The 22,998-nt window shown below is 40.8% G+C and overlaps 3 protein-coding genes across 3 annotated transcripts; 1 reads left to right on the top strand and 2 right to left on the bottom strand.

Annotated features, from left to right (window-relative positions):
• Positions 1-4,827: 4,827 nt before the first annotated feature.
• Positions 4,828-9,787, bottom strand: nsun4 (NOP2/Sun RNA methyltransferase 4). Its single transcript, XM_023428129.2, has 8 exons — positions 9,656-9,787; positions 8,989-9,208; positions 8,556-8,715; positions 8,266-8,420; positions 7,961-8,121; positions 7,711-7,835; positions 7,446-7,578; positions 4,828-6,576 (listed from the first exon to the last, which is right to left on the bottom strand). The coding sequence occupies exons 1-8, from the start codon at positions 9,746-9,748 to the stop codon at positions 6,433-6,435; spliced, it is 1,191 nt and encodes a 396-aa protein (XP_023283897.1). The 5' UTR covers positions 9,749-9,787; the 3' UTR covers positions 4,828-6,432.
• A 146-nt stretch (positions 9,788-9,933) lies between these two features.
• On the top strand, positions 9,934-11,744 carry LOC111671134 (cytochrome b-c1 complex subunit 6, mitochondrial-like). Its single transcript, XM_023428158.2, has 4 exons — positions 9,934-10,085; positions 10,558-10,623; positions 10,990-11,151; positions 11,317-11,744. The coding sequence occupies exons 1-4, from the start codon at positions 10,038-10,040 to the stop codon at positions 11,347-11,349; spliced, it is 309 nt and encodes a 102-aa protein (XP_023283926.1). The 5' UTR covers positions 9,934-10,037; the 3' UTR covers positions 11,350-11,744.
• A 631-nt stretch (positions 11,745-12,375) lies between these two features.
• Positions 12,376-21,360, bottom strand: pif1 (PIF1 5'-to-3' DNA helicase homolog (S. cerevisiae)). Its single transcript, XM_023428157.2, has 12 exons — positions 20,800-21,360; positions 20,449-20,572; positions 20,061-20,186; positions 19,257-19,410; positions 17,767-17,881; positions 17,113-17,219; positions 16,765-16,904; positions 16,173-16,279; positions 15,942-16,029; positions 14,675-14,820; positions 12,912-13,103; positions 12,376-12,681 (listed from the first exon to the last, which is right to left on the bottom strand). The coding sequence occupies exons 1-12, from the start codon at positions 21,349-21,351 to the stop codon at positions 12,637-12,639; spliced, it is 1,896 nt and encodes a 631-aa protein (XP_023283925.1). The 5' UTR covers positions 21,352-21,360; the 3' UTR covers positions 12,376-12,636.
• Positions 21,361-22,998: the final 1,638 nt, after the last annotated feature.

The raw sequence follows: 22,998 nt of genomic DNA, 5'->3' as shown, positions 1-22,998 counted from the left end.
GATCTTTACAATCAAGACTTCTCTATCTGTGCTGAATATTGGGTAATGACCACACTTTGACATGGGTGGTGCGCTACAGTTAGTCCATTAAACTGCATGAATTTAGAAATACAACAAGTAGATATAAGGTTTAGGATCTTGCATTTTAATGGTGTAATCTTTCAGTGAGTATTAAACAAACTAGAAAATGTATTGATCGAGTGCACAAAAAGAAAGTTAGTTCAATCTCTGACTTTGGCCAGTGTAAAATATAAATAAAAGGCAAGAAAAATATAATGCAAGTTATATACTTAAAGTGATATCAGTCCAGTGTCAGTCCATCCTTCCTTCTGTCAGAAATTAAACTAAGGGAGAAAAAGTAATTTGAGAGGAAAAAGAAACAGCAAGGTGAAGAAAAAGCATCAAGAGAATGAAGCGGTGAGAAGAAGGTCAAATTGAAAGAACAACAAACATACAAGTAAAATATATGAGAATCTGCAGGGAGACAAAGAGTAGGGCAGCAAAAGGGACAGAAAAAGAACAACGTAATCTGAAAAATCTGAAAAATAAAAAGCTGCGTGGAGACATAAGCCATCCCCAATGAATAAGCAGGCCATTATCCTGAAGAATGACGGCCTGGGGCGGTGATTATGCTGCTATTATATCTTTAACAGCATGGTTTGTCAAAACGCACAGACCCCCAACCCAACCGTGCTCCTACACACACTCAAACACATGCACGCAAACACACACACACACGCACACACACACACACACACACACACACACACACACACACACACACTTGGGGAAACTGGGCATCTCTTCCACATCCTCCAAAATGTGCCCTTGCTCTTCCCACAGTAAACTTCACATGTATCGCCCTGTCTGTGTGACATTGCTCTGCTCTTAATTGAATCGGCCTTTAACATATATTTTCCCTTCAGTGTGTGTAAATAACAAATCCACCTCGGCGGCTGCACCGAGCCATATTTCCAACCGTTATGAATGGCTGCTTTCCAAAAAATCGGATAGAAGGGGATAATGATCTCACCAGATTAGCAGCGTTAATATGGGTGTAACACCTCACCCTAACCTTGTTGTGTTTTATTACACCACATACATATGTGTGTCCTCGGCCAAGGGCATCCCGATTGTGTGACTGATAAGATTGTGGTGTGGATATGCAGCCGGAGTGAATGTCCTTGTTATCCAGGAGAGGGATCTGTGCACGGCAGGATTTCCTCCCATGGGGCTCTGGACCGGAGAACATAACACAATACTCTTGTTCCAAATGTTCTCTTTTTTCTTAACACCCATCCCCCCCAAACACACACACACAAACACACAAACACACACACACAAACACACACACACAAACACACTCACACACGCCCCGAGGGTTGAACAAGGATTGCTAGATTGTACTGCTGCAGGGTCAAGTGTGTTGAGCCCTTGGTGCTGGATCAGGTGCTTCCATCTCTAACACTCAGGGCTGTATATTCACCACTAACGCCATAACCACCTATTTATGGGCACACACACATCTCCATCTACTTTCCTTTAAGGAAGTGGTGACGTGTGCATGTGTGTGTGTGTGTGTGTGTGTGTGTGAAAACCTTTAATGGAAATGATGCCACGGTACGAACCCGATACTTTAAAACTCAGACATTTTTTCAAGAGTCCTTAACTTCACAAAAACGTATTTCATAAAAGTAACTTGTAAACATGTAGTCAAATTATTGCAGTGTTCTTTTTTTCTCTTTGCCACAGAGTTAAGACTGCGATAGAAACGTCAGCTTTACATTTTCACACACATCCAAACAAGAGTTTTGTATTTGACCCACACTAGTTTGCTGTATCTTTTGCTTCGACTCTCCTTTTCTCACACATGCACGCGCACGCACACGCGCACGCACGCACGCACGCACACACACACACACACACACACACACACACACACAGCCCCCCAGAGCAAGCCCCCCACACAAAAATCACAGTGTACCATTCAATCAGTGCGTTTTTCTCCCTCTTCTCCATGGTTCTCTTAAAGGTTTTAACCATGGCGAGAATGAAAAGTGCCAGCGTTAGAAACCTCGGCCCATTGAGGAGGTGACAGGGTCTGCCAGAATATGATCCTAATCCTATTTCCAGCATTCTTTTAGCCCACTGGCATTGCCATTTCGCCGCATATTCTCTGAGCTGTCAGGCCCAGGGAAATCCCTCTAATAGTGCATTGCCCAGATACACATCAAAGCCCTCCTGGAAACCACCAGCGGGAACTTAAGGGTGAGCGAAGCACAAGTATAATCAGGCTCACAGCTGCACATATAGTACACATGCACAAAAAGCTAAAACTTGGTTGGACGCTATAATTCACACAGAAATTTAACTCATACATGATGCTTGAAGGTGTCAAAACTTTTCTAAAAAATCTGACATGACAACAATCCCTGGCCTTTTTCCCCTGAGGTGTTTTACACTGACTTTTATCTTGATATGTTAATTCATTACGAGAGGAAGATGGAGCGGAGATGGTTGGTTATACAGATGGAAAAACAAAGAAAGGAGTGATATCAAGAGGCAAACAACAGGTGGCTAAACTGTGTATCCTGGGCCACCCTCCTTTAGTTCCACTTCATCTTCCATTTTCTTCTTGTCCTTTTTTTCTTAAACACTCTGACTGCCATCTCGCCCCTCCCCGGGTAATCTTCTTAGAGAGAAGAAAACCCCCATTCTCTCTCTTCTTAATCTGTCTGCAGCCTAAACCTACGGTTGCATTTCCAATGCGGGCCTCACTAAACCGAACGGGAGTGCTCTCAGCCAGTTCATGGAGTATGGAGTCTGTCGGTGAAAGCTTAGCTCGCACGCCGAAAACATGTCTGGTGTACGATGCTTGTTGGAAGCAATTTAAAAGGAGATTCTTTAGTTCTGAGGGGAAACACTTTTAGCAGTTTGTTGCAACAAAAAGTAGAGTAAATTTCTCACATGGTATCATTAAATGTTATTTAAGGCAACCATGTGGGACGCCCTGTCTTCTCAGGCCGGTCCCACTGTATGTCCATGTGAAATACACATTAGGAGCGGGTGATATGGATAAAATCCTGTATCAAAGATTAGGTTATTCTAGCGGCATATAGTATATTTTCTGGGAAATGAATGGGGAACATCTTTATGGAAATATTAAGCAAAGAAGAACAAGTAATCAGTAAAAATTAAATACCTGACAAGATGCTTCATTATGTTAATACTAGTGGTGAAAAGTAACTAAGTACATTTAGTCAAGTATTGCACTTATATGTTACTTTTTTCTTACTTAACTTTTTCCTTTTTCCAACATTCATGGGTCCAGATTATACTTTTTTACTCCACTGCATGACAACTGTAGTTACTTTTGAGATTAGGATTTTACATTTAAAAACAAACATTGATGAGTTTATAAAACACAACATTGCTAAGATTGAACACAGTGGTTCCAAACGGTTTTGAAAAAAATAAACAAGTGATTTCCCATTTCCAATTATTGAATATTTCACCAAAAAAGTCAAAAAATGTATACAATTTTGAATAGCAGAAATTTGGGTATTCTTCTTTCCTCTCCCATTAATTATCTCATGACCCCTAAGATTTATCTTGTGACCCTTTGGAGGGGCCTGCCCCATGGACCCTTAGGTTGGGAACCATGTGACTAAACTGCCGGACTGTACAGTATATACAGAAGTTAAACCTATCTCAAGCTCAAACAGCTACAACAGTAAAATGCTTCTTGCACACTGATGGATCATTATTAACAATTTGATAGTTTCACCAGTACATCAGTTACTGGGGCCACTGGAATTTAGGACTTTTACTTTTAATAGAGTATTTTCAATTTAATATATTTTACTTCCTCCACCACTGGTTCATGCAAAAAAAAAGAAAAAAAAGAAATGACCCGTATTGAGAGTGAAAGAGTTGACTGGTTGACTTGCAGGTTTGTCCACAATGGTTTAAAGCAAAAACCACAGATGTTAAAGAGATTCTTACCTCAGCATTAATAGCAGAGAAAAAAACTGCCAGTTGACAAATCAGAAATTGTCATGCAGTCCAACCCCACGACTTAATGTAAGAAGTATCATGAAAATCATGACAGAATATAAATTGGCCTCTAGAGGACAGTACGAGATCTAGGTGATCCATCTCCTCAGTCTGTCATTGTGCTGTAATATCAGTTTGAGTGAAAATGATCCTGTCACTACTGTCAATAGACAACTGGATAACAGAAACAGAAATCTGCTTTGTTTTTTTTATGAACAACTGTAATCTGGAATTTAAAAAAACAAAAAACATATAGCATTTTCTATGCGGCCTGTGGCTGAGCCCAGCAGAGAGCATGTCCTGCTGGGCTCAGTCTACACAGCGCCTCTGTGACAAAGACCCCCGCTGGTGAAATCCTCTCTCCCGCCACCAACTGGGACACACGTCTGATCTTCAACCCCTGGGCTGGAAAAAAAACAAAAACCCGCCACAGCCGGAACAGCAGCATCTGCTTTAAATACACAGACTAGAACTACGACACCGTTTGCCTCCAGGTGTGCATTTACTAACCATAAAGACACCTTAATGTTCATCTCGAACCACTGAAGACACAAAACTGAATCATTAACTCTAGAAGTGGCAGGTTCTCAGCCTGTTTAGACAACTCCAATGACTCCTGTACGTCCTCTAAGTTTCAGTCACTTTCTGCTTCTGCTGACATTTAACAACCTACTGTAAGTTCAATTTTAACATATAGAGTTCATTACTAAAGGGTACAAGATCATTCATTCAGTAGCTTGTGTCGTATGAGGTGAAAATATATGACAATGATGGTGTTTTGCATCTTTATTGACAAAAAAAACGCAACATTTAAATTGTATTTGAAAACACAACAGAAGCACGGTTGTGTAGTTAAATCCATAATATTCATCTTTCTAATACACAGCATACGTCTCCCTAACACAGGCTTACACACAAGGACACAAATGCATAGCGCTTCATTGGCTAATTCAATAATAAAGCGGGCAGCCAGTCGAGTCTATAGACAGGCAGAATAGAGAGTAAGTCATCTCTAACAGTCTGCCGTCTCCTGAGTGTTAAAACATGTAAATTTATGTAAGAGCCCATAGGAAACACATATTTACAATACGTTTAGGTAATCACAAGATGCGCGAAGAGGCATTCAGGGCCCTGGAGACGAAAGCAGTCAATACAAAAATAGTTTTTATGTGTCATTAATTCCCTCTGCATTCCCCGATACATCCCCCTTTTACCGCAGTAATACAGTAATCACTCACAATCGCACAGAAAATTATCTGCACTCATCTGTGGAATAAAAAAGCGGAGGGGCAAAACAGGGCGAGACGTCCCATTTTAGCTCTCTGCTGCCTCTTTAATGTTCATCTGGCAGCCGCATGGCTGCCGTCCATCCCTGCATGCGGATGGGAGCCAGCTCCTGCACTTGGAGCAGCTTAATGACAGTGGGATATGGTTGGTGGACTCGTTAGACACACACATACACACTCGCGCACACACACACCTTTTTCACGCTACATTGCCTGGGCAGGACAACATAAAGGGTCATCGGCGGTGTGATAGAAAAAGAGGCACCTCTGCGCTCACATTAGGTTGTGATGAGAGGAAACGTTTCACCTCTGGGTGATGTCAATGCAAAATGGAGTCAATCCAGCTATAATAATGAAACTTGCACAGATTCAGATGTGAGAAGCCAAATGGTCAAATAAGTCATTACCTGCCTGTTCATTACGGCCTCCTTCCACACAGCCACATATCGCATTATTAGGCAAAGCCATCAAACCTGATGAATAACCATAGAACAAACCAAACCCATTTTCACTGGAGAGTTAAAGAGGGCAGGTAATTCTGACAGGAATTTGTGTCTCAGTAATGTGATTCCACAACCTGAAACATTCATCTCTATGTGTCCAACAGAGAGGAGGACATCCTGTATGTACTGGAGTTCCTGTAACGTTTCCAGACATATGCTCAGTGTCCTCTAGTGGCCACAGAATATACAGGATACTTTGACTCTTGAGCTGCTGTTGCCACCTATGGGGCAAAAATAAAACTGCAAGTAAAATACACATCCAGTCCGCAGTACATTATGTTTCGTCGAAAAATGTTCTCAAATAATTCAAGAATCCCAAACTGAGATGTGGCATTCCTGTTAGCTTACAAGTCTCCATAACAAACTGTAGCTCAGCGCTGTCCAGTGTGTCCACAGTTACATCCATCAAGTGGTTACTTCGTTTACTCCAGTGTTGAAAAAAAGTCAGCAGTTAAGTCCATCAACTGTGCTCCAACAGGTAGTTTGTAAATGTAGATATGTATTAATCTGGCAGCAGAGAGTCATTCAATACCCGAGAGACCAGAAGTCCACAAGCTTTTAGATAAACTTGGTCATCAGTCCGAAGTCTACGTCAGCCTCCTTAGCTTGCACATGTAGATAGGCCCAAAGTTGGCGGCTAAATGTGGGATGACCATCTCACCCAGGTGGAGGTCAGGAGCGAAGTGAAAGGTTTTCCTAAACATGTGTGTGAAGGGCTGTAGATCAACAACCTGGAGGTGGATATGAATAAGAAAGGGGGGGGGGGGGGTCAACGAAAAGGTCAGTTTATTTGGTGTGGTTTGGGTTTCCGGAGTCTTAATCAAGAAGACAAAGCAAAAACATCAAGGGAAAAATCCTTGAAATCCAGGAATGTAATAAATAACAAAAACACGAAGGCAAATAGGAACATGCAATACAAACTGCTGCACTGGAAGTGTATTTGGAGATGTGAGGATGCAGCAGCTCGCACTGCGGCTCCAGAGATGACTGGTTGTTCAATGAGCGCTGTTGTCCTGGGGTGACAGCTCTTTGGTAATGTACCAATAGTTCAGCCGTCCAACGCATTTCGAAATACATTAAATTTTCTTTTGGAATATTTTGTCTCAGAGTTGAAATATAATTTGCTGCCAGTTTGTCTGAAGGCAAAGCTGAATACATATTAAATACACATTTTATTGGACAGTTTAAAAACAATGCTGTGTCTGTTCAAATATGTACAGATACTGTTTATCTCCATAGTTCAATGAAAATAATTATATAAAAAGGAAAATGGTCAGAGGCAGTGGGGTTTATATATTTTAGAAACTGAAAGTTGTTGTTTATCCAAATCAAGCCCACCACTCCCCCTAGTGGCCCAGAGCACTAGTGCAGCAATTCTTTTTACACACGTTTTCCTTATTTGTATGTTTTTTTGGTGTTCGTTGCATTTCTGGTTTCCCTTAATGTTTGTGCTTTCCCGATCGTATTTGCTTTGTTTTAGGGCCATCCATAAATTTCCAACATTTCAGAAGTCACATTCCTATTAATAATCCACTACTCTGAAGTGTGTCTCTACTATACAGCTTTTTGTTGATACTGACAGTGCGTGTGTCTGACTCACCTCAAGGTGGATGCCGTGCTTCTCTCGAGCCAAGTGGATGGCCTGTTCCACCACACTCAGGTTCTGGATTTGAGAGAGTGTGCAGGTGGAGTACATGATCTCCCCACCGGGACACGTCGCTTCGATTCCTGCCCTGCAGGATAGAGAGAGGGTTTGTTCGTTTCATATACAATAATCACGTTCACTTGTAGCTTTACAGTGGAATCCTTTAGTGTATCTAGTGATGTACTGTAGTAACGCCACTTACACCATCTTTAATACTCACAGCAGCAGCGCCAGCTGTACTTGTGGCAGCTTCCGTCTCTCTCCAGTCCTGGTCTTACTGAAAATATTGTTGTCGTCCTCCGTGAGAGAATGTCTGTCTGTAGTGCAGGGAACGTCAACAAGGACCTGAACACAGAGAATAAAGGAGGAGGTGGAGAAAGTGGTAGGATTTGGATAAATATGGCATTAATTCAAACGCTGCTAATCTGTAATTTTTTCTGAAAATGGATTAACATGATTATGTGTCTTACTCTGTCAAAACTGTTCCTTTCGATATCCCCCCACCTGGTGCCGTCAAAGGAGGTGATGCGTATGTTCTCATCAGTCAAAAACTCTTTAGGAACATAGCTTTGTAGGACCTTTCTCAGTCGCAACGTCCGAGACACTGAGGTGTCATTTACACACAAAAACCCTTCGACATAAACACAAGTGGTGAATAGTTAGTAACAACTGCCAACAGAGCAACAAAACTACTATTCACAAACAGAGAACAGGAAAGAAAGATTTTGGCATGGGCCAAGTGGGCAAAATAGAAACGTGAGAGCAGTCCACTTACTGATAGCCTGGGTCTGAAGTAAAGCCAGGGTCTTGCCTCCTGGAGCAGCACAGAGGTCAAGCACATTGTGACCTTCCTGAACATTCAAAGCGAGACAAGGCAGCACAGATGCCGCGTCCAGCAGGTAGTAACCCAGCAACCTGTACGTGTCTGGTCTTAAGAGAACAAGAGGGAATTGAGAGTCAAAACACTCATTTGGAAGTAAACATTTTGACTCACAGCTGCAATAAGTACAGATATCAAAATGTTTCAGATTCTGAATTTTTGTCCATTAAGTTGAATAAGATCACCTCGCAGGCTTGAATCTTGTGATATCCCCTCTTGGAAACACGACACACTTGATGTTAGGACTAAGTTGTGGGGGAGATAGCTGCTGACCGTCACTGTCAGGTTTCTTCACGGGAACATCACTGGATTCCTCCTCAGATACTTGTTCCAAGCATGGCTGAGCTGCAGAAGTGATGAACAATATAGAATTAAGGAGAGAGATTTGTTTCCCTGCAGTTACATTTTCTCAGTGAATTCTGACATAAAATTACATCCGTCATATTCAAGAATAAGTCACTGTGAACATAAATGTGTCTTTTACTGCTCTGAAAGATGAAAACTCTAAATGTCTGACATTCACTATCAAAACTTGAAAGCACAGCGCTTTCTCTACCAGGGTGAACTAATAAGCCAACATTGGCAGGTTTACTGTGAACTCTGGAAATGCACGCCCACCCTCTGTATCTGCGTCGTTGATGAAGTCTCTGCATCCTTTTTCTTGGAGATCTGCCAGAACAGCATCATGGGAGAAATTGTTGAGCAGGGCTCCATATTTTCTCTCTGACAGCAAGGCGACTCGAACTGATGGCCACATCTTCCCCAGCTGGACACTGTAGGTGGCATCAAAGTGCTGCAGGGCCAGACTGGTAGGGGGGTACTTGGGATGCGTAGCAGCCTGATCAAAAAGAGGAGAGGTAAATACACCGATTTTAAATGTTTTAAGTAAAGTAAAACACTTACAATTAGGGGCACGATTATAGAGGATTAGTTTTATGTTCCTCAATGAAAAATAAATAAAAATTAAATGAAACACCAGAAACATCATGAAGTTTATTTATGTCTTACAGTTGAAAATTTAATGAATACATAGCGCCATTTATTACATTTACACAGTGGGCGATACTGTCATGCATCAACACAGCTGTTAATTATTTACATTTCAGGAGCATACATGGGTGCACACAGTTATTGTGAAAAGTCAAGGACATTTTGTAGAGACATTTACTGCATGTAGCTAGTAATTCTTGACAGATAAAGATCTTTTAAACCTTTGACTGTGTCCAATTTTCACTGATAACGAGAGTTATCAACAGCTTAATGTTTTCCTGTGTTGACAACTTACCCATTTTTCTTTCACTCGGTTTCGCTTGGGCGTCAAACTCCTTAAATCTTTTACTTTTCTCAAGAGAAATCTGGTGTCCATGAGCAGCGCCATCGTGCCGTGCGACAGTTTTTAAGTCCGACTTCGCTCGGACGGAAAAAAGAAACGTTCCGGATGCATGAACTATTCGAATGGGCGGGTCTTACACACAAGCTAGGTCGATGATTGGACCAAAGCAACGTCAATAATCACTTTTTCCTCAATAGGAAGCTTTATCCGGTTATCCTTCTAGTTAATTCCTGTGTGTGACCGACCTCACGTCCTCAACGAAAAGCGGGGCTGCTGCTGAGCTGGGACTTCTGTCCTCCGTCGGGATTTTGTGGTGAATTTCAAAGCCGTAATCATGGTTTTCGAGAGGAAAATGCTCACGCACGGCGACCCCGACGACGAGGTAGTGGAAAAACATCGATATAGTATATATATATATAGTCGTTTGCTGTAAGAGTATTTGTCTGAGTTACCCAACAAGTTAGCACATTAACGTTAGCCCGACTCTGCTGTTAGTTTGGTGGTGTACGAGTTCAGTGTCAGCTCTTTTAAAGACGTTTAAGTTTTATTTGACGTATCAAATGTGGACAGCAGCTGAAATTGTAACAACTGTACACGAGTTTAAATTATAAGAAAGATGTGACTTGTTATTATGACTGGTCCAGGTACCCCCTTTCTGTTACATGTAATGCCTGCGATTTGTTCCTGTTAACTTGGGTTTTCATTACTTAGTTAACGTGGCTTTAACACGACAAGTAGCCCTAAAATGTAATGTGTGTTGACTATATTATGTTATTGTAATTTTAGCATCATTAAACTCTTAATTTTCAGACTAAACTAATAAAATGTCTACTGGTATTATTGGCACTGACCAGGAGGAAGATGTACCTGCCGAGGAGGAAGTGGAAGAGGAAGAGGAGGAAGAAGAGGAAGATATGGTGGTAAGTTTGTGTTTTATATATTTCATTAACCTTCATTGTGTCCGAATATTAACTCACCTGTCATCACACACAAAGCTCTCCTAGGAAACACTACAAAAATATGGACAACATAAAAGACTAAATATAAACCAGTAGACAGTAATGAAAAGCTATTTTAAAAGTCACCTTCTCATTGTTCAACTGCTGCAATACATGATAAAGTATGTACTGTGCAGCTTAATCGTATGGTGTCCATCACACATATAAGCACTTTTTTTTTTTTACTGTAGTTATTTGACCTATGCAGCCATGTTCAAGCTCAAGATTGTACTTTAAGTCCTGGCCCAATTCCCCCAATATATCACATTTCTCTCATGTCCCTCTCAGGACCCTCTAGAAACAATACGAGCCAAGTGTGAGCAGTCTGAACACTGTGTGCACTACAAGGAGCGTTTGGAGGTCTGTGAAGCCAGGGTCAGCTCCAGGTCCAACACAGTGGAGGACTGCACAGAGGAGCTCTTTGACTTCCTACATGCACGGGACCATTGTGTAAGTGTGCGACACAAAGAGTGGAAATGGAGGAAAACATACATGCGCCCTTCTTTATTCTGCATATGAAGGACTAGAATGCATATGACTTGTTTTGTGAAGAGCTCAATCTTTGCCCTATTTGTCTAACAATGATAATGTGAATTGTGTTCTTTCTCATTATAGGTATCACACAAGCTGTTCCACAATGTGAAATGACCTGCCTGCCCACTTCTCACCATTTGCAGCTGTAGAATCTCTTTAACTGCTAAAGTAATAATAATCAGGACAGTTCTGAAGTCTGTTGTCGTCTCCTGTGTATTAATGTAAATTAGCTTCCTTGGGTTCCAGGACTAAATACACCCCACCCTTTTTGTAGACAGTGCATGCTTGTAAAAAGGATCAGAAGCAGTTTGTAAATTGTGAATCACTGCTTGTATGGGTGATGGGCACATCTGTCTTAAAAGGCTGTGAAAATACAGGCTCAGAATTTCACAATGTGGTTACATCATATGCAATAGCAAGTATTCTGCTCCAGTAATGGAGTTTACCTCAGGTTTGATCATGGATTCATTGCTCTGACCAGAAAAATTAAAGGTTTTCATTAGTTTCCAGTTTGTCTGAATTGCTCCTTTTATTTTTTACACTCACCTGTGCTAAAGAAGTGAGTGACTGTATATCTACTATACCAGGCTGCCAAATCAATGAAGGCCGTTTTCTTGATCTTTTTCTATGCGAAAGAGGCTGGGTGATATGGACAAAATTAATATTGGAGTAATTCCAGCAGTGCATGTTATGTTTGATCCTGTCATGATATTTAGTGTCAGTTTTAGTAGACTAGTGATTACAGTATCTCAAAATGACAAATTATGGTTAACCAGACCTGTTGGGACAGACTTGTAGCCCAATTCAGGCAAAGATACCTTTATAGTTGACATTCGTTCAGACAACATAAGTGTTCCTACGACATAAAATATGTAGTGTATGCACATCTCCATATTGCATCAGGTGCGTCAGCAATAAGGAACTCACACTGAATGGATGCTCGCACTACTTAATGACTGCCAAAATTGGATAGATTTTATTTTCCATTTCTAAGTAAAGCAAAGAGCAATCTTTGTTTTGAGTTCACAAAGCTAAGTGTTTTCATCTGTTACTTTTCCATGAACTAGAACTTAAGGCAACAATAAAAGAATAGTCAACACAATTTTATGTTGACTAAAACTTTATTTGAATACATGCTAAGAATCATAATAAATAGAATAAAAAAAATCAAGGCATTATAAAAAATAAGCTCTCACACAACAAAAGTTACAGTAATGAACACATGGTGGCAGTGTGACCTCATGTACTGCAAGTTAAAACAGGAACCATGAGGTAGAAGGTGAATGTAGATTTCTGTGACTGCAGACATGTAATAAAACCATATTATCCCCAAAATAATAATTAAAAAAACTCATGCACACAGTGCATAACATTACAGATGATGGAGAGGCATTCTGCTTCTCACCAGGAGTTTTCTTTGTTGCAAACAAAATCGTCCATGGAAGCCTGAAGACAGTGGTAGAGACAAAGTCATTTTACGAGATCCAATAATAAATGAATGCATCTTAAAGGATTTGCTACAACATGTAATATAGGGATAATGTCTTGATTGTGTTGTTGTGACTCTACAGGAATACTAGAATTATGTGTTGTATTCAATGCACTCTAAACACTTTAATGTGAGTACTGTAATTTGGTACATGAATGATGATGAAAAGTAGACTTACTATACTAACCTGCATGAGCAGCCTCTCTTTCCTCAGTTTCTTATAGAAGAGGAGAACATCTGGATCCGAACGCACCACACGGGGTTCAAAGTCCATGACCCTCAGACCCTCCAGGTTCCGAGCTCGAGACAAGGCTACGTAGGCCTGTCCGCTCTCAAAGACACGTGCCAGAGAGATCTCCACGCAGTCCAGTGTCATTCCCTAAAAGAAATGATGGAAGACTTTACGAGTCAGAACAAACCAACATATGAAAACCATTTTACAACCCAGAATTCATTGGAATTTTGTAGCTCATGTTGCAGCTGGATGGATGTTCTAGTATCCAACATGAAACAGGAACCCCTGACTCTTGTATTCACACCTCATTAGTTTATCAATTTAATACTATGTCACACATTAAACTAATTGTGTGTGTGAGTTTGAAGTTAAAACCAGTCACCTACTGCACATCAAACACAAGATTGATCTGTATTGCACAACTTATTTTGAAGATTCATGGCCAATACACCCCCCCCGTGTTCTCCTGTATTCTTTTATATCAAATCATTTCCTCTGGAGGGATGAAGGTGTGGGATTTCGTTTTTATGTCCCTATGCCTCAGTGCCTCTGCTGCAGATCAAACACTGGTGACACATTGGTTGTGACCAATGAACTCAATTACCCAGAGGGCCCCGTTTCCTCTCTATAACCAATTTCATAGTCCGAGGTCAGGATATAGGAGTTTGCTGTGAGAGCCCAGTGGGAGCCGTTGGTGCGGCAGCTGGGTGGTGATGACACAGTTACAGCTCATTTGTGGATAACACTCATACTGGGTTAGTGTTCAGGGTATCTGACCAAGCCTCTGTAGCAATTTCCGTACCAAATGTTATTGCTGCACCTAGCCTCACCTACTCCGAGTTTCTCTCTATATAATCTTGAAACTGAACTTTTCCTTCCAATTCTATTATCTGCCTTTATTTTACAGCACACAGAGATATGACAGGGGAAGAGGAGAGTTGAATCTGGGAAGATTCGATTACATGGCTACGTCTTAAACCCCTGGACAAAAAAGACAATTAAAAATTTGACCTGGTGATGGCACTAAATGAAACGTCACAGAATGATGAAAGTTATAACAGTTCACCTTGAGGGGAACATGAATGTCTGTTCCAAATTTCATGATGATTCAATAGTTGAGATATTACACTTAAAAGCACAGAGTCAGCCTCCTGCTGGAACGTCATCACAATTCATCCACTGAATTAACTTATAATAGAAGCCATCAATGTCTGGACACAATGGTTGTTGCAGAGTGGTGCACCACTGGACCAACAGACATTTCTATCCCACACGCCGCTAACGTGGCTAAAAAGATGCAGTGACTTAATGCTTGTATGTTTTCTGTTCTCACTACTGTGCTGCTGAAATAAATACATTTGAAATCTGTCTTTAACTGCTGATTGTTTTCATATGAAAATAGTCTATATTTATGACATCACTCTCATCTTAACCTTGCAATAATGTGGAGAAGAATGATTGCACTTCAAGGCAAGCTTAGACACTGCACTCAAACTGTCAGCCATTTTTAGCTGTCTGGAAGCGACTACTAAACTAAAACTGCCATTCATCAAGTGAGTCATTCATTCAAGAGAGACCCACACAAAACACTGGTGCCCCATGGCAACACTGAGCAACGTCTTCATCAAAGAGAAAGAAAGGTCATCAGCATTTTTCTTTTAGACATTTGTACACAAGATGTATCCAACCTGCTGCGTGACTGAACTTGAGCTCACCTGGCTCTTGTGGATGGAGATGGCCCAGGCAAGTTTGAGCGGCAACTGCTGTCGACTCAGATGGATCCCACCACCGGACTTGAACACCCAGCGCTCCGTCTTCAGCACCTCTGTAGCGCCGCACAAGAAACGAACACGTGGGAGTCCTGAGCGAGACAAGGAGCGAGTCAAGTGAGTAGAAGAAAGTTACCACCAGTAAAGTAGCTTGTCATTTATTTTTTTGTTTCAGCCTGACCTGCCTATTCAACATAAAACACAGACAAGTTGTCCTACAATTAATAATCCTCCAGTGATGTTTTTCCTGTTAATGGAGGGGGACAGCGCCAGTGCAGCTCTGAATTGTTAGTGCTAAACAGAAATCAGCATTTAGAGAGATGGAGAGTCATTTTCTGAGAGTAATTTTGTGGCAGGTAATTTTCTGGCATTAAGACTGATAGAGAGTAATTTCCTGGTGGGGGTTTATGCGTGACTTTGGACTGAATAAGGTCATGGTTAACAGCAAGGGTTGTTGACAACAATTCTGCAATCTTGTAACAGCAGTTACCCACATAGGATACATGTTTTAAAGTGAACATAAGAAATGGCTGGTCGAACAAAAATGGTTCCTGTATTCGAGTTCCTCCTACAAACCCAAACCGCATCATTAACAAAAAAAGATAGGATCACAGAAATGGACACTGTTTGACAAGTGATCAAAAAAAGAAACAAAAAAATAAAGACAGCGCAGACACCTGACAGAACAGCCGAAAAATTCCACTTTGCGAGAAAGTATTTTCCTAAAAATCAAACATAGAGTTCAGTGTAAAGACTGATACCACTCATGAATGAACAAGTACATATGAAGCTTGAATCAGGGACAGTTAGCTTAGCATAAAGACTGAAAAGATTCAACAACCTGGCCAAGAAATATTCTTTCAGTTCAATTTCTGTTTGTGCATTGATTAAATATATTGATTAAACAAATTATATAAATCAGTAAATTCCAGAGTTTCCAGATTTCTCAACTTTGGACAGAGCTAAGATAGCGGCTCCCACCTGTATCCTGTTTTTATGCTAAGCTAAGCTAAGCTAAGCTAAGCTAAGATAACTGTCTCTCAGCCCTGGCTTGATAAGTAAAGACATGAGTGGTATCAATTTTCTCATCTAACTCTTGGCAGGAGGAAGGAATAGGTGTCAAACCATTCCTTTACGCAACCCTTTGCAGTTCTCTTGTCAAACCGGATATGAATTTTGGCGTCTCTGAGCAGAATAATAATTAAATACTTGCCATGTTTTCCAGAATCAAAAGCCACAACAACCCCTCGTGCTCCATTCACCAGACCTCGAGCAACATCCAGGTTCTTTGTCAGCATGACCTTCAAAGTACAAATTTCAGGAAATATTTCAGAGCATGTCTTCACTCAAATGAGTGCAGAGCTCGACACATATCAAAAGTGCAGTATTGCAAGCCAAACTTCAGTAGGTACAGAGATTATGGAATTACACTCTACAGTCGTACCTGAGCTCCCACTTTGAGTTGGATCAGCCTGCTGACGGGGCTGTGAGCGTCTATAGTCTTCACCAGGGCCGGGTCGCTGTCAAGTGCCTCAAACACACGTACTGACCCTAAGGGACAGGGACAGATCCATTAAACAGGTAGATAATAATAATGATGATGATAATAATAATAATTATTATAATAACAATAATGTGCAGACAGACTGTTTCATATATAAAATATGATTGGAAAACGCAAATATTCATGTGAAGAACCTAAAAATATCTGAGTGTCAAACCACAAACATGAAAATAAATAAATAAATAAATAAAATCTGAACAAACATTTTAACGGCCGCCTAACTCAAACACACTGCCCTGATGTTCCTGTGGCTTATAATATATAAAAGTAACCCAGAACAGGAAATAACATGAGTTTGAAAACAAATGGCATCAAGCGGACACTGAAAACACATTGAGAGGAAACAGTTTTCGACACGGTTAAAACACATGATTCGAGCCACGGGTATCAGTTTAGCCAATTTTCACCTGGTTCCAAGCCAAACAATTTGAAAACATTTTTTTTTTTTGCAATTGAACGGAAGAATTCAGACCTGGCAGCTGCTGGAGTTTGCTCTCGTTTGTGACCTCCACGTCATCCTTGTGTGTGCACAGCCTGGTTGCTAGAATACCGTCCCTCTCGATGTGATGGTAGGCGCTTTCCATTAGCTTAGCCGTAACTTCCTCCGTCACCCTGGGTGGTGTTAATTAAGACAAACTTTATGTAGAACAGAGAATCACCTGGAGTGCCTGTAAGAGCTGTTAATGCTTTTATGCATATTTTACCATTTAAGAATAAATGGATAATGCATTATTCTGCACATTCGGTAAAAAAGATTTAAAAAAATAATTGTGCCCTGTGATCACATTAGCTGAAAAATGGACAGTGCCCTTTATTTTACCTGCCCAACCTCACTGCCTGCAGCAGGGAGATGAACGACTGGTCCGTTTGCCTTCGTACTTCCGTTAGCTCCATGTTGACCTGGATGACCTTACGCCAACTCCTTGCCTGAAGGTTCAGAGGAAAAGGTTTTTTTTCTCCCCAATAACATCCATTAATGATCTTCAGGAAATAAGCAGAGACTCTACAAAACAGATCTGAACTCATGACTGCAACACAAACATAAAAAGTCTAAATGACTCAGAACAGTTATGAGTCACTCTTATGTATTCAGACCAACCTCTCGGCATATACACCGAAATAACGGAAAAATAGGAACACATTTAAAATCCCAATGCATTTTCTATATCCTGTCTTTTTTCATTTTCATTTATTTCAAAAGGAGTACACAAAATATTAGATTTCCCATTACCAACTACACTCAATATAAAGCACAGAGTTGAATGAATGCCTCTCAGACAGTTTCTTTATGAGCTTTTTTAAAAAACCTCTTTTCCCTCTGGGTTAGTTGTATTGATCGAAGAGTTGTTACAATTTTCTAGCATTTCAGTGTAAATGCCCAAATCACCCTTATAACCCATCATCTCACTGACGCACAGTAGCACTAACAAAACGGAAATCACATAGGAAGCATCAAGTTCCAAGATGGTCTGACCTGGAAGCAGAAGCTAGCCTTCTCCTTCCCTTTAGAAACCGGAGGCAGCTGAAGGAAGTCGCCACACACGATCAGCTGGATGCCTCCAAACGGCTCAGTGGACCTCCTCACCGACCTGTGCGGTGCAGCGAGAAGTTGAACATCACTGAAGATGAATATAGTGATTATAGCGGCCTGAAAATTAATTTACATTGCCTTTTCCCCCTGATAAACAGTCTATGACACAAAAAATATTAAATTTACTATCACATAAGACAAAGAAAATCAGCAAATGAGAAGCTGAAACTGATGAAAATTTGCAATTTAAAATTTTTTTTAAAAGTGTCTCTCCTACATGACGACCTCTGCAAGAGGAGATACATGTTTTTTCCATGCATAATATTTTCGTATTACACACACAGCGTGTTCAGCCCCCCCACCAAAAAACAAAAACAAAAAAAAAAACAGAACAAAAGAAGAGCTGTTTTTGATCAACTCTCTCTGTCTTTGTTCAGCCACAGTGGCTCTCAAGGCTCAGACCAAGTGTTCAGTTCATCTATTTATTCCAAACAGACGGACAGAAAATAAAACACAGTTTTAGCAGCTGAGGGAAAGAGGGGCAGCTACAGTAAGTTTGACTTATTATTATAATCATATCTACTATCTGCAACAATATAAGATCACACTCAGCAGAACGCCGCTGAGCTTCAATAAAACTCAGGATTTTTTCTGTTGTAACTAGAACTATAAACTGTAACACAAAATAAATTTGAATTAATTTCAACACTGTTGATGTGATATTCTTCCTGCTGGTTGTATAACCGTGTCAGGAAACTTCAGAGGGACGCCTTGTGTGAACTGATATTGAAGAGGAGTGTGTGAAATCTCAATGTCCCCAAGGTGTGTTTGGAAACACATCCTGTAACATCGCATCATCCAGAGTATGAGTTAGTTATTACAGACTTTCAAAACTTAAATGGAACTTTCAAGTTTTCTACTCAGCTTTGCAATAAATACTTTTAAACTTCCAGAACTTCAGTCAACCTTTCAATGAGTAGTCCAACCGTTTCATGACTTTCAAATCATTTTAAATTATCAATGAGTAGGTGTTTACCCAACATCAACTACTTTCATAAATTAAATTATATTAAAATCCCCAGTGACAAATTTATTGGTATATTGTGTCAAGAATTATTAAACAAGCTTTGCAGAAAAAAAACTGAGGCATTTTACCATCACTGTGCACTGATGAAAACCTTTGTTTGGTTCAGGTCATCTGTTATTTATATCTATGGATTCTACTCTAATGTCTCATAATTTAACAGCTGCAGCCACTGAGGAAGCATCATGGTAAACAGACACAGTGGCTAAACCCAAACACATAAGCAAGAGTTTTGTCTAACTAAAGTGTATGTAAACATATTTTCTGACATAATATAATATCATGAAGTGAGTGTTTTTTTTACAATGATACTAAACTTGACCATGTTCAGCTTTGAATCTCTCCTCACCTTGCAACGGACTCAAGCTTGTCAAAGAACTGGGCCTCCACCATGGAGATCTCATCGATGATGAGGTGTCGACAGCTGGTCCAGTGCTGCAGCACCCCGGGCCTCTGAGCCAGCTCAATACACTGCTCCAGTGGGGCAGAGCCCGAGCCAACACCTGGAGAGAGCACAGGTACAGAAGAGGGGAAACACAGATGATCAGAGGGGACACAAATGAATAACACATGCAAATACTCAATTCATACCCTCTCTTATATATTGATATTTAATCAAAAAGCACCTCCTCCTCCGTTATACCTAAGACTCAATCTGAAATACGCCATCACACAGATATTGTAACAGAGTCAGAGTCTGCAGCTCTGCCATAAAAAAGGGGAGCACAAAAGAAATAGAAAACAAGATTAAAAGACTTTGTTCTTTGTACTGAAAACACTCGTCTTCCTGAAACATTTTAGTTCATCCACAGAGACTTTTTAACTATTTTGACTTCATTCATATTTCAAACAAAATGCGAAACATTCACTGTTTCCAGTTCCTCGAGTCTGGCTTTGGTTTTGGACTGTTGGACACATAAAACAGGCAATCTGATGACTAAAAGATTAATCATGAAATTACTCAGAAGATGAACTGATAATGAATTTTAGAATGGCTCTTGGCTGAAACCAGCAAACTGACCAATTATTTGGACAATCTTCACTGAAACCGGGGACAAAATAACCTGTGCACATCCCCACACCACTAATTATGTGCTAAAAAGAAACACTTGTGCAAAATCTCTTTCATTGCTTCCGAGGCACAATAACTGACCTGCAAAACTGTGTAACGTTGTTCCTCCAATGTGACATGCAGCCACTCCTGTACTGGCTGTAGCAAAGGTGCTCTTTGGAGGAAGCGATCCCATGATTCTCTTGAGTAAGAAAGACTTTCCTGTTCCTGAAAAACAAAGTTAAATGAACTTTGAATAGACAATTTCACACAAATACAATAGTGTGTGCGCTCACGTCTGCTGAGAAAACACCAAAAATGTGTCATGAAAGCAGATTTACACCAGGCTGGCTTAAGGAAATGTTGATATGAATGAAAAGATGAAATGCCTCCAGACGACATCAGTCAAATATTATGTTGTGCTCCAAAGTATCTCTGTTAGACATCTAGTTATTGTTCAGAAAATGTCAGCTTACTGTCAGACACTTACCGGCACTTCCAGTGAAGAAGACGTTCCTGCCGCTGAGCACCGCACTGAGAACAGCAGCCTGTTCTTTATTGAGTTTACGAGATGGCAGAGACAGGATGGGCTTCTTAGTCGGGTTTGTCTTCACCTGAAAAAGGCAACACGAAGTCGGTGACACATTTTCAAGGGCAACATATGTGATGTTCAGTGTGGACATGGTGTGGCATTAAATGTTCATATGTAGGATAGAGTTAGAATATATAATTGATCCAAGACAATAACTGTCAGAACTAAGACAGTGAGTGATATTCAGTGCCTGTGTGTGTGTGTGTGTGTGTGTGTGTGTGTGTGTGTGTGTGTGTGTGCATAACTCACTGGACTAAAGTTGCTGTCACTCCTTGACCTCTTGACTTGCTGTCCTGTTCTTGCCGCGGTCGTGTTGTTGGTGCGGTCTGTCAGTCCTTTGGGAGCCGCTTTACTTCTCAGCTCATTGACCTTCTGGATGTCCTTTTGCTGCAGGGGGCTGATGGCCTCGAAGCTGCGGGGCAGACCGGCCTTCAGCTTCTCTCTGTCGCTCAGGGGCTTGCTGCTCCGCCAGGCCTGGTGTTTGATGCTCAGGGTTTTGAGGAAGAGGCTCAGCTGGTCAGGGGGGCAATTGGAGATGAGCACCTGGATGTTTTCAGGGAGCAGTTTGACGGTGCATTTACCCTCTCTGGCGAACTTGGTGAAAAGTTTGAATTCTTTCAGATGGTAACTCTGCGGGACTTTCCCGTCGTGGACCCGGAGGATAATCTCCTGGAACTCATTCCGGCCCAGAATAACGGAGGCTTTCCGGATGACCTGCCTCCGGGTGGCCTGGCCGGAGGCGTTGAGCTGCTCCATCGCCACACAGCACTGCAGCTGGGCCCCGTCCTCTCCGGCGAACATGGCAGCAGCAGCTCTGCCAAATATAAGGGTTCATATTAATGAATGAACGAAAAGCAGTTGGCTCGTGCAGCGTCAGATAATCGTTCAAACAAAGCAACACAATGCGACAAGGCATGAAATAGGAATCGATACTTTGTTTTCACAGACTGAACTGAAGCAATGTAAGACACATTCATTAAACAACACGAACATCGCACATCGTGGTCTCGCTATAGATCACAATGTGACATTTTAACTGGACTTCATGATCTGAAACTTTAAATGTAGTTACACAGAAAACTTTAACCCAGATCTTACCTTTGTTTTTTTTTTAAATAAAATGGTCTTCCCTCTGTCTGTGCAGCTGCTCCGTCTCCGGACGCGAAACAACCGATTTTCAAATTGTCAGTGCGTGAAATCAGCCAATGGCAGTGCGACGCTCCCGGCCAATCAGAGGGAGGAGATTTAAAGAAGCACCCAATGAGAGACGAGAAGTGACGCCCCCGCATCTTCCTGACCAATCGGATAGATTATGACTGATGACGTCAAATCTGTGAGAACTACACATGGCTATCCGGAAGTGGCTGCAAAGTTTACGGTTTCTCAAAAGTAAATGTAATAAGCTTTGCGTATATACACAGTCAAACAGCCTGTCTATGATTCTGATCTTAAATACAGACAAAGGCTGGTTTTCTTTAAATTATTGTAAACAAGTTATTACCGTTATTGATGTATTAATGTTTACGTCACATTGACGCATAATAATAAATCCTAATGTAGTCTATTTGTTGATTATATATTGTATTATTTATCGGAATCTTCAAAGTTATTAAAGTTATCAAATAAACGTAACGGATTAAAAAATATTCTACAATAGGCCTATCACCCTCCTAAATTCTAGTAGTAATATAAAGCAGCATCAAATTTAAATGCATAAGTAAAAGTACAAATACCTCAAAATGGTACTTTACTTCTCATCACTGAAAACAAACCAACTCTCAGACCATCGATAAATGGTGCTGGTGGTGCAGTTGCAGTAACTCCTCAAAAAATGCTGAACTTAAAGGAAAGAAGGTGTCCAGCTCTTCGCTTGATTCATTTTCTCAATATTCTTTCTCCAGCCAAACTCTGCACCAAAACACTAATGATGAAATATCCAAGGCGTGGGACTCAAAATTTATCTTTAGACTGTTAAACTTTACTTGGTGAAAATATGACTTGAATATGTTTTTCTCATTCAAGTCTGAGGTTTAAGGCCCTGTCGTCCCTTCTCAGCTGTGCACATGGATATTAGTGATGGAGGTTATGATGTCTAATGAGCAATAAACAAATAATTCAATATCATCAAGTGAGTTATCGTATATTGCAAATGCTTCATATAAAAACCCTGTAATGACTCACTATTATTTCCTCAGTATTGTTTAATAATACACGCGCACGCGCACACGCACACATACATCCACACACACACACACACACACACACACACACACACACACACACACACACACACAAGAAACAAATCATCTATCATATTCATATTACCGTACTTTCTGCTTCCCAGAACCTGAGAAGAGATGAGAACGTACCCAAACTGTCGGGCAGCTGTCATTAGACAAGCTTGACCAAAGGCAGTAAATCTTAAAGTGACTAACACCCTGATCCTTA

The sequence above is a fragment of the Seriola lalandi genome, unplaced genomic scaffold (genome assembly GCF_002814215.2).
Source record: "Seriola lalandi dorsalis isolate HSWRI2012SDOR001 ecotype SW California unplaced genomic scaffold, Sedor1 jcf7180002054866, whole genome shotgun sequence".
Taxonomy (NCBI): domain Eukaryota; kingdom Metazoa; phylum Chordata; class Actinopteri; order Carangiformes; family Carangidae; genus Seriola; species Seriola lalandi.
This window is presented reverse-complemented; position numbering and strand designations above follow the sequence as displayed.

Excerpts from the sequence above, each read along its gene's own strand:
- LOC111671134 (XM_023428158.2), top strand. The coding sequence starts at position 10,038 with ATGGTTTTCGAGAGGAAAATGCTCACGCACGGCGACCCCGACGACGAG. Across the intron at positions 10,086-10,557 it reads ACGGCGACCCCGACGACGAG|GAGGAAGATGTACCTGCCGA; the intron begins GTAGTGGAAAAA and ends GGCACTGACCAG. Across the intron at positions 10,624-10,989 it reads AAGAAGAGGAAGATATGGTG|GACCCTCTAGAAACAATACG; the intron begins GTAAGTTTGTGT and ends TGTCCCTCTCAG.
- nsun4 (XM_023428129.2), bottom strand. The coding sequence starts at position 9,748 with ATGGCGCTGCTCATGGACACCAGATTTCTCTTGAGAAAAGTAAAAGAT. Across the intron at positions 8,716-8,988 it reads CAACGACGCAGATACAGAGG|CTCAGCCATGCTTGGAACAA; the intron begins GTGGGCGTGCAT and ends TCACTTCTGCAG. Across the intron at positions 8,122-8,265 it reads ACTTCAGACCCAGGCTATCA|GGTTTTTGTGTGTAAATGAC; the intron begins GTAAGTGGACTG and ends TTTATGTCGAAG.
- pif1 (XM_023428157.2), bottom strand. The coding sequence starts at position 21,351 with ATGTTCGCCGGAGAGGACGGGGCCCAGCTGCAGTGCTGTGTGGCGATG. Across the intron at positions 16,030-16,172 it reads AACTCAAAGTGGGAGCTCAG|GTCATGCTGACAAAGAACCT; the intron begins GTACGACTGTAG and ends TGTACTTTGAAG. Across the intron at positions 12,682-12,911 it reads AAGAGAGGCTGCTCATGCAG|GCTTCCATGGACGATTTTGT; the intron begins GTTAGTATAGTA and ends CACTGTCTTCAG.